The sequence below is a fragment of the Cryptomeria japonica genome, chromosome 6, assembly GCF_030272615.1.
Source record: "Cryptomeria japonica chromosome 6, Sugi_1.0, whole genome shotgun sequence".
Classification (NCBI taxonomy): domain Eukaryota; kingdom Viridiplantae; phylum Streptophyta; class Pinopsida; order Cupressales; family Cupressaceae; genus Cryptomeria; species Cryptomeria japonica.
Window position 1 is genome coordinate 124,386,903 of NC_081410.1, and position 16,047 is coordinate 124,402,949.

Below are 16,047 nucleotides of genomic sequence, written 5' to 3' on the forward strand. Positions count from 1 at the left end.
GTTAAGATGAATTAATTAAATATTAATTTAATTAATTATTAATTGATGGTTAAATAATCAAATAAATACTAAGTATTCATTTAATTAAGTGGACAGATTTATGTGACTACAATCACCATCATGGTTCTCTTGCTTTGATAACCTCAAGAATGATATTGTATGCAATTTCTAGATTTGATTGTGTGAGAATTTTTAACCATCAAAGTTTTGAATCACACTTTGATCCATCATCAGGATGCAAGAGAGCTCAAGGAGTTGTAAGATAGATAGTTGTACACCAAGGCTTCAATATAAAAAAGGGTTAGGGGAGAGAGAAAGGGGTGAACAAAAGGACCAAGGGAAACAAAAGGCTACTAAAATAACAAAAATAGAACCCCTCATATATAAAAATTAATTCCAAAAATAATGCCCTACTCACTCATTTTTATAATAAACCTACAATATAAATAAAAGAACAAACAAAATATAAGATAAAATTAATAAAGAACAACAAAACAAAATTACATATATATAACAAAACTTAATGCACTTTCTTATATTAAAAAAGAAACAAAAATTAAAAAAATTAATAGAAAAGTGAAAAGGAAACCATAGAAAAAGAGAGAGAGAGGGGGGGGGGGGGGGAACACCTAAATAAATAGCTGAAAATTAGTAGCCAATTGACTATTTTATTAATGCTTATATTTATATTAAATTAAAAAAATAAAAAAACAAAAGTAAAAGGAAAGGGACTTGAGAACAAAAATGATATTATATGTACTCAAAGAGAAAGGGAGAGATAAAAAAAAATCTAAAAAATGAACTTAATATATGATGCAATATACAATTTTATTAATTATTAAATATAAATTAACCTAAGCAACATAAAAAAAGAAGAGAAAAATATAAATGAGAGGACCTAGTGGAAAGGTGGCAAAAAGGAGAGGGGAGGAGGGCAAAAGGAGACCTCAACGAGGGGGGCGGGCTAGGGGAGAACCTAAATGAGAGGACCTAGAGAAGAGGTGGCTAAGAGAGGGAGGAGAATGAATGGGGGCCACAACTAAGGGACTAGGAAGAGAAGGTCAAGACGGGGAATGATGGAGGTTTCTAAGGATAAATAATAATGGATGCTAAGAAACACTTGAGCCCCACCCTTCATCACAATTGAATTCACATTCTTATCATTCATAGTTGACTTCATTATAGAGGTGTTTGTTGAGGTTGATTTTCCCTAATCTATCCTTACATCCTTGGGTAGTCATTATCATAATGAGTTATTCCACACAAAAAATCTACTTAATGGTCCTCACTGAATTTTATTCCTTAGAGGATCATTCTCATTTCATTGGGTAATGATATAGAATTATCGATATAAGATAACTTTTGTTAGAACCATCTATGCAATTACTTGATTTTAAAACACTATTCAAATTTCAAATTGCAAGTGGTTTACTTTTTGAAGAGTTCATTCTTTGGTTCTTGAGGATTTGATTTCACCTAAAATTTTATTTCTTTTTTGAAAGAATTATTCTTCTTATTGTTAAAAAATTACTTGCTGCAACTAAAGCTTATAATTTTCGCTCTCTTTTGAAGATTTTTCTAGCACTTCATCATATTTTCAAGATCATATGTATCTACCATTGCAACAACATTGATATTGAACCCTAACAACAAATTCCTTGTTTTAATCCTCTCATATATCTTATATATTGGCACATAAAATAATAATTTTACAAACTTGTCCCTTTATTGTTGTAATATCAAAGAACCTTGTCGAAGGCAATAAAATTATGTCACAAGGTTGACCTAGAGAACATGTAAGGTATTTTAAACACCTCAAGCCTTTTGATACTAAAATTTTGATAGTTACTAGATCAATTTTGTAGGTGCAAAGACATATAGTGGTTCCAAATGTGACCCCAACTCCCAAACTTGATTCTCCATAAACAAAATATTTTGGTTATAAGATAAATGATAGTCAATGATACTTTATTCCAAATCTCAAGACATCATACTTAGCAAATCTAGATTAATACTTGAATAATTAATTACTATAAGATTAAGCATTCTAATCTTCATATTTACTTCCCTAAAATAAGATGAATTAATTGTTATATATTTTAATATTCAACTATTTTTAATTAAGTTATATATATTAAAATTATCAATATTATTTTTAATTAATTTATTTAAAAATTAAAACATTAAAAGTTATTTTTAATTGAATAAAAGAAAAAATTTCATGCATGAAATATTATAAATTAAAAACTTAAAATGAAATAAATATGAAAAATGATTTTCAAAAGTACATCAGAGTTATCAATCCTTTTGATTTATACATATAATTGATTGACAATTCTTTTCATTAAAATTAAAGCTTTCTCTTCTTCCCCTTTATTCACTATGGCCTTAAACCCCTTCTTTATGTTGATGTTATATATACTAATACCCTCACTATTGTGGTGGGGGAGTAACACTGTAATCATCCTTTCAACTCCATCGTAGATCTCTATAGATCCAAGAAAAGCATATATAGTGATTGCATTTGATGAGCTGCTCATGTACAATGAAATATATTCTCCTGTCTCAATCTCAACAAGTGCTTGGATGCCGGTCACCTCAGAAAACAAATTTACATCCAATCTAGACGATGTTGCATCCACTGCCTTCCCTATTAAAATGGTTTGATGTGATGGCAGCCTCTGATACAAATAAAATGTCAACATAAAACATTAAATAATTAATAAAAATATTGGAAAAGTAAGAATACAATTTTCAGAACACACAACTAAGAGGTAGTACCCAAAATTCTTTTCCCCCATCGAAGACATAATAAAAAATCGCCGACTTCACTTTTCACAAAAAAATTAACTTGCTCTCCACTGAAAATCAATTTGTTTGCATTGAGAAAAAGCAGTATTACCTTGAGTCCATAAATGCAATTCTGTACCCATGCCCATCCTTTGCGAGACACTTCAATTATCAGACTTTCCAATCCATGCCACTCTTCAAAACCTTCTACACTCTGCAACTGATAACATTTCTTAACCGTGAATTTCTGCAGATGACGTTGACGTGCAAGGGTCGGCAACGATTTCAACCCTCGGCAGTAGCTTACATTTAACTCACGAAGCCCTGTCAAAGAAGACAACCCTGATATTGTTTCCAAATTGGGACAATGCTCCACCTCGAGAGACTGAAGCCCTGTCAAAGAAGATAACCTTGACATCGTTTCCAATTCATCACATCCCTCCATGTGAAGAGTATTCAGTCTCTCTAGATGCTTTAAGTCCATTTCTTCTAGATTCGACATCCATTCAACACTCAATGATCGAAGTCTGGGACAAATCTCTCCACTAATTACCAACTTTGACATATTATCTAATCCCTTAAACTCTATGGTTTCAAGGCTAGTGGCACAACTGCCTGTAGAAGCCTCCAAACTAAAAACATCTAAGTTCTCGGACTCGAACTGGGACTCGATCTCGGACTCGGACTCGAACTTGCCGTCGGTGTTGGTCTCCAAATGCAATGATCTAAGATTACTAAGTCTTTTAATCGATTCTGAGAGGGATGTTATATCAGTGTTCTCTAAAGATTCGAATATTGTTAATTCTTCCAAATGACTGAACATTCCTATTAAATCTGGAATCTTTTGCGAGGGGCAGTACTCTATCGACAACTTTCTCAACTCGAAACTGGCCTGACATTCACAGTTACTCTCAAAAAATTAATTAATTGTCAGAAGTAAACAACCTTCGACCAAACAAGTATACTAATTTCTGATATGACTTATTACAAGCAAAGAATGGCGAAATACCTGGATATTGGTCTGCAACTGTTGATGAAAACTGCTCCACAATTCTTTCACGCCCCAAACAGATAAATAATGCAATTTTCGTGGATTCAATTTTCGTAGAGGAATGCATGAAGGAATTTCTTTTAATTCTTCAATCCGAAGCCCCAGGAGGTCAGTCTTAGCAGAATCATTTGAGTTCCCCATAAAATAATGAATTCTAGTCTACAGGGATGAATCGTAGATTATATTGAAACACCTGACCTTTGTTTCTGCTAGGATTTTTTTAAATCCTTTTGCTTCCTACATATAAGGATCAGGATTAAATGTGTGGTTAGCTCGGAATTTTTTTTATAAAACCACATAAATTGAAATGTCTTTTCAAAAGCTTTCTATAATTTTCGTTTAAATATTTTAAAGAAGCAGCATACCATAGATCTAAGAATTTGTGGTCTCCACAGACGAGGAGGGCCCAAGTCATCTGCCATTTGTCTTCCCAGATCGCGGAGGTGATCGTGCATTTGAAATTCATCCCATTTAATTTCAACTAGGGACTTATCCTGTAAGGTTTGAAGTCCATGCTCAGCGCTCCAACCGAACGCGTTCCAAATTGTTATAGCCACGCTTTTCGGATTATAGTGGGAGCCAATCTTATTGAAAAAGCAAGCAATATCTATAAATATCTGTTTCTCCTCCTGGTCCAGACCATCAAAAATAATTTTTAGCCTTTCCAATATATCCTTAGGCTGGATTTTCTTAACTTTTTCCAATTCTAACTCCCAATAATACTCTTTCCTACCATAAAGATGGGCGCCCAAAACTTTGAGTGAGAGGGGCAGACCTCCACAAAAATGCACGAACCTTTGAACCAATTGCTCATATTCAATTGGAGGATCCTGTCCCCGGGAAGCATGGCTACAGAAGAGATCTTTGGCTTGATCCCTGCTCATTTCCTTCATCTTATAACAGATATTTGCATCTGTTAACATACTTTGGTCGCGTGTAGTAATAATTACTAGGCTACTAGAGCCGAGCATACCTTGAGGTAAGAGGGCATCTAACTGATCTAAATGATCGATATCATCCAGGGCTATAAGAAAATGCAAATGTCTTGCTCTTCCCAAGCGATCCTTCAGCTCTCCAATTCCATGGTGCACACTGCCGATCTTTAAATCTTCAATCTTTAAAAGATCTTTCAAGAGCTGACTTTGCAAGTGGTGTAGTTCACCTCTTGCATGTGATTCTCTGACATCAGAGAGAAAAGATGATGCATGGTAGCCTGAACTCTTCCTGTTAAATAATTATTTTGCGAGGGTGGTCTTGCCAGAGCCCCCAAGTCCATAGATCCCTTCTATCGTCACCTTGTCCATAGTTTTGGGTTTCCTGTGCCTCCTCTCTAAACAGGTTTCAAAATCTTCGACAAGTTCACCAAGTCCAATTGGATATTTTGCAACATCCAACAGTATTCTATTTTTTCTTTCTTGCACTACTTGTAGCACACGAGACACAATATTTCCACACAAATTGCTGAAATCCAAAACCAAAAAATCCTTTCAGAAAGTCATCCTAACCTAAGGTAAAATAAATGTCACAAACTGGAGAAAAAGGGAAAACAAGAGGAATAGTAATTTTACTCTTGATGCTGGCTAAGCTCATAACCAGATATGTCTGCAGCGGATTTGAGGGCCCTTCTCCATTCATCCAACTTATCAGGATACCTGCCTCTCCTTTCATAATAAGAAAATGCCTCAGCATATTGTGATTTCTCGTTCTCGATGTGACGTAGCTCCCACGGCTGGACATTGTAGAAGACAGGAATGAAGAGGGCATCAGTTTGTTGTAACATAAGAACAAGCTCGTCTAAACACCAAGAGGACTCTGCATATCCTTGGGAAAAAATGGCAATCTGCACAAAAGATGAGCAAATGGCATTGCGAAGGGCAAAAGGAATAGAATCCCCCACTTGTATCTCTGGACGGTCTAGAAATGCCTGGCACCCTCTTTCCCTAAGAAGGTGATACAAGTGTTTAGCAAGGGTTTCCTTGACATCAGGGCCTTGGTGGCTGATGAATGCATCATATAGTTTAGGAGATGCAATCACTGAAGAGGAGGAAGCCATGAATGCAACGCAGGAATGAAACTGAGGAAGCAGAGTTACCAGCTGGATTTGATGGAATGAATTTAAAGAAACGTGTAAGTAAATGCCAAAGGTTACCAGCTGTACCCCACCAAGGCAAGGAATATTCCGGTGCAAACGACAATAGCAAAGGGTGAGGGTCACCAGCTGTCCCAAAGGCAAAATAATTTCCAAGCGACAAGTGGAGGATGCATCTTCCTTGAAATTTAAAAAATGAAAGATGTCGTCTAATCATTCAAGAGCAAAAGCTTTTATTTGATCCATTCCAAATATCACGACACCGTTTGAATACGATGCAAGATAATTTAATATTTCTGGTCTTCGATTTTCATTATCTTTTGTATGTCGTTTTTTCTTTCGGCTTTGGTTTTCTCGGCTTCCGCTTTCAACCGACAAAGCCGGCCTCCTGTCGTTTTATCTTTCATTTTTTCAATCACCAAATTTCTCAGCAATTTCTCGATATTGGGAGCCCACATTTTGGCCTCCTCGATGTATATCGTATTTTACACTCCAAAACCAGGACAATATACCCTACCTGCGAGGAAAAAGCTAAGAGTATCGTTTAATATTTTTTATTTTTTATTTTTATAAATTTTAATATATTTTTATCGTTCATGGGTATCGTGTTATGCAGCGAAATGCCTAAACTATATGAAAGTCCCGTCAGAATTTATTACAAATTCTTTGTCGATTCGATCTGATTGTTGGGACACGTGGCTTGCATTATCCAATCCACTTCCACCAATAATCATGTACATCTTCTTTGTAGGGGAAGTGAGATACTGAAAATGATTTTACTGATGTCCATGAGACTGATGAGTCTATGGGACCAAGAAAATCACAGCACTAGATCTTTTGAATTCCTTTCCATGTCTGATCTCCTCCTATGAATCTTGACCAGATAGCTAGCAGTGTGGTTGATCTTGTCCTCATCAAATAAATGAATCATATTGAGCACGTATATCATCGTAAGCAGTACACTCAATGAGAAAGTGTCGTTCAATCTCTATAGCACCCGCCTTGCAGAACAAGCAAGTTCTCTCCTCCCAAACCTCTTTGGGTCTTTGCCACCTACCCGTTTCACATCTGAGATGATGTGAACCAATCCTTAATTGAGCAAATAACAGCTTTGCCTTCCCTTTAATAACTGTCCCTAAATATGCTTTATCGCCATGTTCTCCAGTTGGGTTAAACTCTTTGATGTAATACGCCTTTTTACAGCTAATGTAATTAGTCCACATGGTAGTTTGAAACTTTTCAATGATGGACTTCTTTATTTCCCCATTAGTATTAGGACACTCATGCAACTTGATGTCTCATTTGTTCAACCACTTTTTGTTTTGTTCCATCCAAGTTTTCTTCCTACGGTTAAGACCCTCTTCCATCACAATCTTGGGCCACCGTTGGTTATTCATGTTTTCAACCTTCTTTAGATAACTTATTAATTGGATTATAGCCGATGCCTCCAACAGAAAAGTCCCTGCTTTTGCTAAAAGGATTTCATAAGGCATTGATATTTTAACTTTGAGATTGCTTGTGATCAAGTGTTTTTGAATTCTTTCTAACTGTCTCCATCCACAATTTGACATGTTGCCTCCCCATACCTCGCATCCATAGAGAACAACTAGTGTGACCAGTAAACCAAAAAGAGTTTTCTTGGTTTTCCAATCTCATGACTCAGCTTTTCTGCACCTATTTTGAAGTAAATATGACACTTTCCACCCCCCTTGTATCCTTTTCGCTCTACAAGTTTCCCAACTAGGTTTACTTTGGAATTCAATGCCAAGATATTTGTATTCTTTCACAATTTCCAACAGACTACCTTAAAAAAGAAAGGTAGTTTGCTTAGCTTTCTTCTTTAAAGAGAAAATCATGATCTTGGTTTTGGTAATGTTCACCTCCATCCCTACCTCCTGGCAAAAGTGCTCTAGAGCTCTTAAGTGATTTCTCAAACCATGAGCCATTTTAGATATTAGGATAAGATCATCCACATATAAAAGTAATTTCACCACATAGCTTGCAAGATGAACACCTTCACCCTCCGACATGTTTAACCATGTATCTTATTTATCAATGTATAAACCAAACAAAGTGGGAGATAGAGGGCACCCCTGCTTAACGCTAATGTCACTACCAAAACACTAGGACATTCCTTCACTAGTTCTGATTTTAGCTCTAACTTTCTCATATAGTCTATGGATTGTCGCTCTATATATGTTAGGTACACCCAAATCTTTCATTATATTCCAAAGTTTGTCTCTAGGCATCGCGTCAAATGCTTTCTTAAAGTCCATAAAACAACAATATGCTTCTTCCCCTTGATTGTCCCTATTTTCTCTATCAAATGTTGAAGAGTGATGCAATGATCAATGGTGGAGTGTCTAGGTCTGCAACCGACTTGACCTTTGGCCCTTTTTCCTTTTGCTTCTGCCCAACTGCTGATTCTACGCTCCACCAAGCTCCCAAAAAGTTTGCCTAGAAGGGGCTTGACCATAATAGTGCAGTAATTAGATGGGTTGTTGATATCCCCACTCTTAAAGAGAGGGATAACCACGCTAGTTGTCCAATCTACCAAAAAACCATCTTGAATGACCCTAGTGAAGATACCCTTTATGTGAGGAGCAAGAAGCTCAACTCCCCAATTTAAGAATTCTGCTTGAAGCCCATCAATATCACTTGCCTTACCGTTTGCTAAACTCTTTATTCCCTGCTTGATATCATCCATCGTGAATAACTCCATCGAAGTGGTCACAATGAGAGGAAAATTATTATCCTGTAACCTCTCATAAAGAAGCTTTACATAATCCAACCATTGTGCATCTGTAATATTGATTTTAATTTGTTTTCTCCTTTGTTGTAGTTCCTTCCATAAATCTTTGGGACTGTGTTTACCAAGAAAGATTAACTTCGTCCTTATTGCTTGTACATATTCTTCTTTTTTAGTTTGAATGAGTTTTGTGTACCTCTTCCTATTTTCTTTGTTCATACCATTCCTTTTCAATGATCTCTTTGCTGCCTTACAATCTTCATCATACCATGGGTTTGTCGGGAAAGTATGCATTTTTTTATTGCTGAAAATCAAGGGGTTTAGTTCCCACCACAAAAGAAAATGTAAATCAACTTATTTTTTTTCTGATTTTGATATCCATTATAGATGACATATATATACAGTGCATGAAAAAATAAAAATAAAAATAAAATTTTGATGTATATTTTTTTTGTTATAGCATTTGGAAGTCAAATATGCCAGAATTTGATGGTTTTTGTCTCCCACCACAATTTGTCTATTCAATTTATGATAATCACAGAACTAAAAATACCCTTTTGGAGAAGAGACTCTCTTCTAGTGAGCCATATTTTTTTCATTTTTTTTTTTGAGGTGATTCGATATTTGTTTTTGTTTTTCAAACTAGCCTGTTATAGAACAAAAGAATACCTAGTCATAGTATTTTTAATTTTTTTTTATATTAAATGTAATCAAAACATTATAAAAATTATATGAGTAGAATCGTGACTTCGATCTCTACAAAAGGGTTTTTTTTTTTTTTTTAGTAAGTTTAGTTTACCTATTGAATTTTATTGTAGAAGTGACAAGTTTCAGAAAATCATCATTTTTGTTGATGTGGCTGCCACTTGGCATTCCACATAGACAGTTTCGGCCGGAACTATTCAAAATATTTCCGAGTTTCTATAGTGCAATGTATTGAAAGGACAAAAATGTTCCAGTCGGAAGCATTTCGGTCGAAACGTTTCCGACCAGAAATCTATTGCCACGTGAGCGCTACATAGCCGTCAAGTCAGTCCAACCGGAAGGGTTCCGGCCGAAATAGGTACTGTTAGCCTAAAGTGCGACACAGATCCATACGATTACCCCCAGGTGAAACTTACCCACAGATTTTAGTTTCTTGTTAATTAGAGAAGAAATTTCAAAGGGAACCTCCCCTTGCTGAGAGGAGAGATTAATTTCTCAACATAGCTGTGTGTGAATTATATATTTTGTCATTGGTACGCTAGCGACAAAATATTCACCCAACATAACATCAATTAACTGTTGTCCAAAATCAATTGAAAGGTTTTCATGCAAACATTCATCCAACAATGCAAGATTGCCACATATATCACATACACCAGAAACACATGCATTGAAAAGAAAATTTTGTTCATTTGGTGGATTGCAAAACAAACTTGATATAAACTCCTTTATAATTTCAGGGGGTATATTTATACCACATTCTTACAACATTTCATTACTATGCATGGTAACATGTATATATCAAAATACATCATAATGGTAGCGAAATTGAACATGAGTTTTGCAACAACATGTGACTCTTTCCTTGTTAATTCGAATATACCAAGGTTTAAACTTATTAAAAGACCTTTGAAAAATGCTAATAGTCAACACCTTATCATCCAAATTTGTTTTGTACAATTTAGTTTGAGTCATGTCCAATAGGCGTTTTGGATGTGGATCACAAATTTTTGACCCAAATCTTAATTTAAGAACATCTCTAGCATTAGGTGATACTCTCGTATTATCGTGCAAGAATTTTTTGATCAAAGTTTTGACTTCACCAGCAAGTTTCATATCAGACCTTGGTAGTTTACCACTAAAAGTCCACAAATTGTTTGCCGGATCACTTTCAAAGTTAACTCTTCTTTTTACAGCTCTTGACAAAGTTTTACGATGAATATTAAGATATCCACTTATGATACTCATCATTCTTTTATCAGAAGTTGTTTGTCTTACTAAAGTTGTTGTTATTGTCCGTTGTGCCGCATTTTTATCTTTAGAATCACTTTTCTTTCTGATTGTATCAAAGGCGCTAGCAACAATCGATACAACTTGTTTTAAAGACACATCCTTCTTTTCGGGTTTGACATAAAAGCCTATCTGAACTTCATCACTTTTCACATTTTAGTCATTTTAATTAGTTGTACCATTAATTGACATTGAAACCCAAATTTTTTATTATAAAAAAAATGTCTAAACAATCTATTTGCATGTGTCCTAATCTGTCTCCATGAAACCAAGCCAGGAAGATTGTCCAATACATCACTTTTAATTTCAAAATTTTCATTCATTTGATTATCATTCAAACATGTTTCATTTTCAATTGTTGTTTCCATGTCTCCATGCACATTATTGGTTTCAGTTGCAGGTGGATTTTCAATTTCATTTTCAAGTTGAGATCTAGTTTCATTTGGGGTTTCAATTTGGATTTCAATTTCAGTTTCAACTCGAGTTCTAATTTCATTTGGGGTTTGATTTCTCATCGATGTTCTCCTCTTCTGAAAGGATTGTGGAACTTGAAGCTCCTTGTCTCATTCTTTCTCTTCTCTCTTATTGATGTATTGCCTCCTTCTCCCTATTTGTTGCAATCTCCTCAGCTGTCAGAACCTTCCTTTGCCTCTTCCTGTGTTGATTTGATCTCATGGCTACACCAAATTTTGAATTCGAATCGATCTCCTTACCAAATCGATAATAAGACAAGAAAAGAGAATGATTAATCAAAACATTATCTTTGCAGATCGTACCTGTCACAGAATGATTGAAAAATTATTCAATCATTAGGATTTGTGCTTGTGGGCCAGATTCTGGCCCAACATACCTTTTTGGAAACGGGCGCCCTTCATTTAATGAAATGGGTGCCTGTTTTAGAAACGTGTGCCCGTTTTAGAATCGGGTGCCCATTTTAGAATTGGGTGTCTGTTTCTAAAAATGGGTGCCCATTTCGCTTTCAACGGTACAAAGCAAAATAGTCGCTTTCAATGGTACAAAGCGAAATAGGTGCCCTTTTTTAAAATTAGGTGCAGGAAACAACCCTTAGCCTTGTTTTTTGCTTCGGGATAGGCTTGGTCCCACCAAACCTATGTTTGGACCTCCAAAAAAATGGCTAAGGTAAAATGACATTAGATTTCTACCTTGGCCTAATTTTTTGAGGGCCTTCCTGATTGAAGTTTTTGACAAAACGAAAACCCATTAGAGTTCTTAGCGTCTTGATTTTGAAAATGTAAATTTCATAGTGATAAGATCATTTTTACTATTATTTTATTATTTATTAATCAAAAGTGGTACCTAAACCTAAAATACCGAGGTTCGGTAGAACTTTAATAACTTTTTTTTCTGTTTAGGTTTTTAGAAAAATAAATTATATGACATCAATCTACATAAAATTATTCTTAATATTAAAACAAATAAAAAATATGAAATTTTCATCAAATTATGGTGGTCGTACACCTGATGTTTCTAAAATATACTTTATTGTTATTTAAAAATTAATAGAAAAAAAAATATTCAATAAAAAAAATAAGAAAAAATATTTTCATCAATATTTGGTGTCTTAGGTATCGTTTCCCAGAAGGATTTGCAAAAATTCATTTATTTGCATTAAAAAGGGGTGGCCCTACACATGTGTCGTATGGTCCTGAAACAGGCATTTTGAAAAACCGGTGTTTAAACATGCCTACTAAAAAACAATTTCTACCATGTGGGTATTAAAATAAATTACATATTTGAAAAGTAGACTCAGAGCACTACATTTTCTATTACTGAATTTTTTTGAGATTCAATCTCTAAGTGCATCAAATTTTGACATCAATCGATAGAAAATTTGAAAAATAGAGAAAACACTTCCACTTTTTGCCCAAAAGTGAGACTCAACTTCTTGCAACCATCTATATACCTAGTTCCCCTTTTGAGAGACCACACGAGCCTTACCAACCCAACTACTTTCTTGAGAGGGCATCAATAATCCACTTTCTACTTCCATTTTTCTTTGGCCAACTAGGGCATCAATTGAGATCTCATCATACTCTTATATTTTATTTTCTTTGAAACAACACCATGTTTTCTATTAGTTATGACATTGTTTCAAAGAGGATCAAAATGTAGATACTTAAAATTCATCCTTATACTTCAACCAATATTTGTCATTAATCTTACACCACCTTGAACATTGATTAATTAATAAAATATTTAAATATTATTAATTAGCAAATTCATACTATCATTAATTAATTAATCAATTATTTCATTTATTTAACTTATCTAATGAGAACACCATCCATTATTCATTTAAAAAGTAAAATATTTATTCAAAATCCATTAAATCAATCTACCTAATTTTAAATTAAAAAATGAAGTCAACATTCAATGATCTAACCACCTAAATCATCAAAACAATACTAGACTTTCAATTCCAAGCACCAATCAATTAAAATAAGTTTAAAGAAAAGGAATCAAATCCAAAATGAAAATGGCACTCATTCCCAACACTAAAATCAATCAAGTAAATCTCAACCATTGATCTCCAACTTCCTTCAATCCAATTTCAAATCAACTTTCAATCTCAAACCTCCATAATCAAACCACCTATAAATTTAATTCTCTTCTCCCTCTCAAATTCAAAGTCCATATCATACAAGCCTAACTATTTGTCCCAAAGCAATCTAAACCCTCCATAATTAAACCACCTATAAGTGTAATTCTCAACTCCCTCTCAAATTCAAAATCTATATCATACAATCCTAACTATCTATGTCAAAGCAATCTAAACCCTCCATTCATCCTCACCTAATAGAATAAATACATTGTTCCTCAAGCCATTTCTAAGAAGATAAAGATGGATGTAATGAGGCTATGTTGTTGAAATTATTGAGCAAACACATTCATCCTCTTTTTCAATAAATCATAAGCATGTCCATTGCACCAAGAGGGTGTTATCGAGAGAGTTTTATTGTTTTCTATTTTTTTTATTTACATTCTCCATTTCTTTAATGGAAGTAGAACTAGGTGCAAAATAAAGTACTATGTGCATAGTTATATCAATTAATTCTACATTTAGTGTGCATAGTTTATACAAAGCATTAGCACCCTAAAATCTATATGTTAATTCATAGTTGTTAATGTTTTTAGGTAGAAGTGAGATTTGACATCGTGTCTTAGTTAAATTAAAAAACATATATTTCATTTTAAAAATAATAAAAAAATGAAAAATACAACCATGGTATTTATATAGTACACAATTTGTAGGATAACCAACTCTATGCATGAAAGAATATCTCAAAACAAATTCTCAAAAATGAAAATAAGTACTAGTTAATTGCACAAACAACCCTAAAGTGACATCTATTAGATCTAGATATAGCTTGGACAAAGATATAACACTATAAATACTTATCTAATCATTTCCCAAGATATTATTTCTAACTATCAATTCCCATTCAACAAAGAAGAATAGCTTAAATCCAAGAAAAAAAAAAAAAACCTTACTCAATTATAACCCAAAACACTAAATATCAAACTACATGAAAACATTTTTTTTCATGTAAATCTAAAATCATTTCCCAAAACAAAACAATTGAAATTTCTCTACCACAAACTTCTTTGCCAATGGACTATAACTCTTTTTACACCTAATAACATTATTTCCTACAAGAATCAAAGCCTATGCATATAGAGTAGCATCCTAGCCATTAAATCCTGCTCTAGCTCTCTCTATAATTTAACAAAAAATATCGTACTACACATTTATGGTAATGTTTGAAGTAAAAAACTTGCTGTGTTACAGATCAAATATATACATGGCATACTTGTTAGAAATGATTTACATGGCATACTTGTAAAATAATGGGCGTATATAATGGAACCGTAATTAGTTAATAAATTCAATAATTTAATTTTTAAATTTAGTAAATATCAAAATTCAAATAACAAAAAATATGAGAATTCAAATTGTGTAGACATTAAAAAAAAAATCAAAGTTCAAATAATATGAGATGTAAAGATCATTTAAGGAAAATAGAATTAGTGTCTTATTAAATCATAGAAAACAATAACATGGATTTGAACAACCAAATGATAATCGAATATTAATTTATATTATTAGTTTGATAAAATCTACTAACAATTTTTATTTGTGTCTTTAATATTTAATTTAAAAGCCTTTTTAAGATTCTATCCACTTGAAAAGATTGAGGTTCAACATACTTGGGCTTGATTTTACCAAACCTTATAATTTGACAACTATACTTACATTAAACAATTCATAATCATTATAAATAAAGAAATTGATTAAAAACTAGAAATATGGTTTCACCCACACACATGTATGTATATATGTACGCGTATATATATATATATATCATCTACATTTTGAATGCACATTTGATCTGGTATTTATTAAATAATCAAAATTCAGAATAAAAATCATTTTTAATTTTTGTACATCAACGGTCCACAATCGCAAAGGGAAAGTACAAGACGATTGAACTCCTTACAATCGTCGATTCATGTTTTGCAAGTGCATATTTGTTGTCATCTCCTACGTAAGCGATGGGACAGTAAAATAGATGTAAGTCCACTATCTCTGCCCCTTCGAAAATTGTGTGCGACAATGAGATGTTATTCCGCAGCAAATGTAATCAAGGATAAGGTTGATTTTAAAAATGGAATCCAGCTGCAAAAATACAACTCAAAATTAGGAAATTTTAAACTATACACCTGTTGACACAATGTTAAAAAAGACACTGGAATTGTTGCAACAATCAATTTAATTGTCTAATTTATAAAACTATTTAAGTACAAAAATACAAAATATGGTATAACTAAAATGACTATAATTTCTAGGGACAAAAGGTTTACACGTGCATATAAAGGAATTTAATCTACATATTGAGTAAAAAAGATACCTACATTCACCTCTTAGAAAAGTGATTTATTGAGATAATAAAAATTTCTATTATTGTTGTTGTTAATGTACAGAAATAAAAAATTCACCCTTTTCCCATGGATGTAGTCAAGTGATCAGTGAACCACATAGATTTGGTGCAAGATTATATTGCTATGTTCTGCACTATTCACTTTGAAATTCAACATCATCTTCATCATCAGAATTTTCATCTTGTGAATCTATCTTCAATAACTTAAGAAACCCATCAAGTGCTTCACATGTTTGAGGCTTCTGAGCTTTTGTTCTCTTCGCACACATAGTATTTATTGATGTTGTAAATATTCTATTAATCATAAGAAATAACTAATTGTAGAGTTTGAAGATGATATAATGAATGTACTATGATAGAAAATTGGTTGATAAAATGGTTAATTTGTGTTGTCACTCCCTTTCACTCTCAA

General features: G+C 33.5%; 2 protein-coding genes across 2 annotated transcripts; both read right to left on the minus strand.

Moving 5' to 3' along the window:
* Positions 1-2,311: 2,311 nt before the first annotated feature.
* LOC131075238 (uncharacterized) lies at positions 2,312-5,919 on the minus strand. Its single transcript, XM_059207220.1, has 5 exons — positions 5,410-5,919; positions 4,207-5,302; positions 3,800-4,078; positions 2,903-3,682; positions 2,312-2,681 (listed from the first exon to the last, which is right to left on the minus strand). The coding sequence occupies exons 3-5, from the start codon at positions 3,980-3,982 to the stop codon at positions 2,313-2,315; spliced, it is 1,332 nt and encodes a 443-aa protein (XP_059063203.1). The 5' UTR covers positions 3,983-4,078; positions 4,207-5,302; positions 5,410-5,919; the 3' UTR covers position 2,312.
* Positions 4,168-8,637, minus strand: LOC131075239 (disease resistance protein Roq1-like). The gene is made up of 4 exons (XM_059221946.1): positions 8,311-8,637; positions 5,410-6,110; positions 5,165-5,302; positions 4,168-5,065 (listed from the first exon to the last, which is right to left on the minus strand). Exons 1-4 carry the CDS (start codon positions 8,635-8,637, stop codon positions 4,168-4,170), a joined length of 2,064 nt encoding a protein of 687 aa, XP_059077929.1.
* Between the last annotated feature and the right edge of the window lie 7,410 nt (positions 8,638-16,047).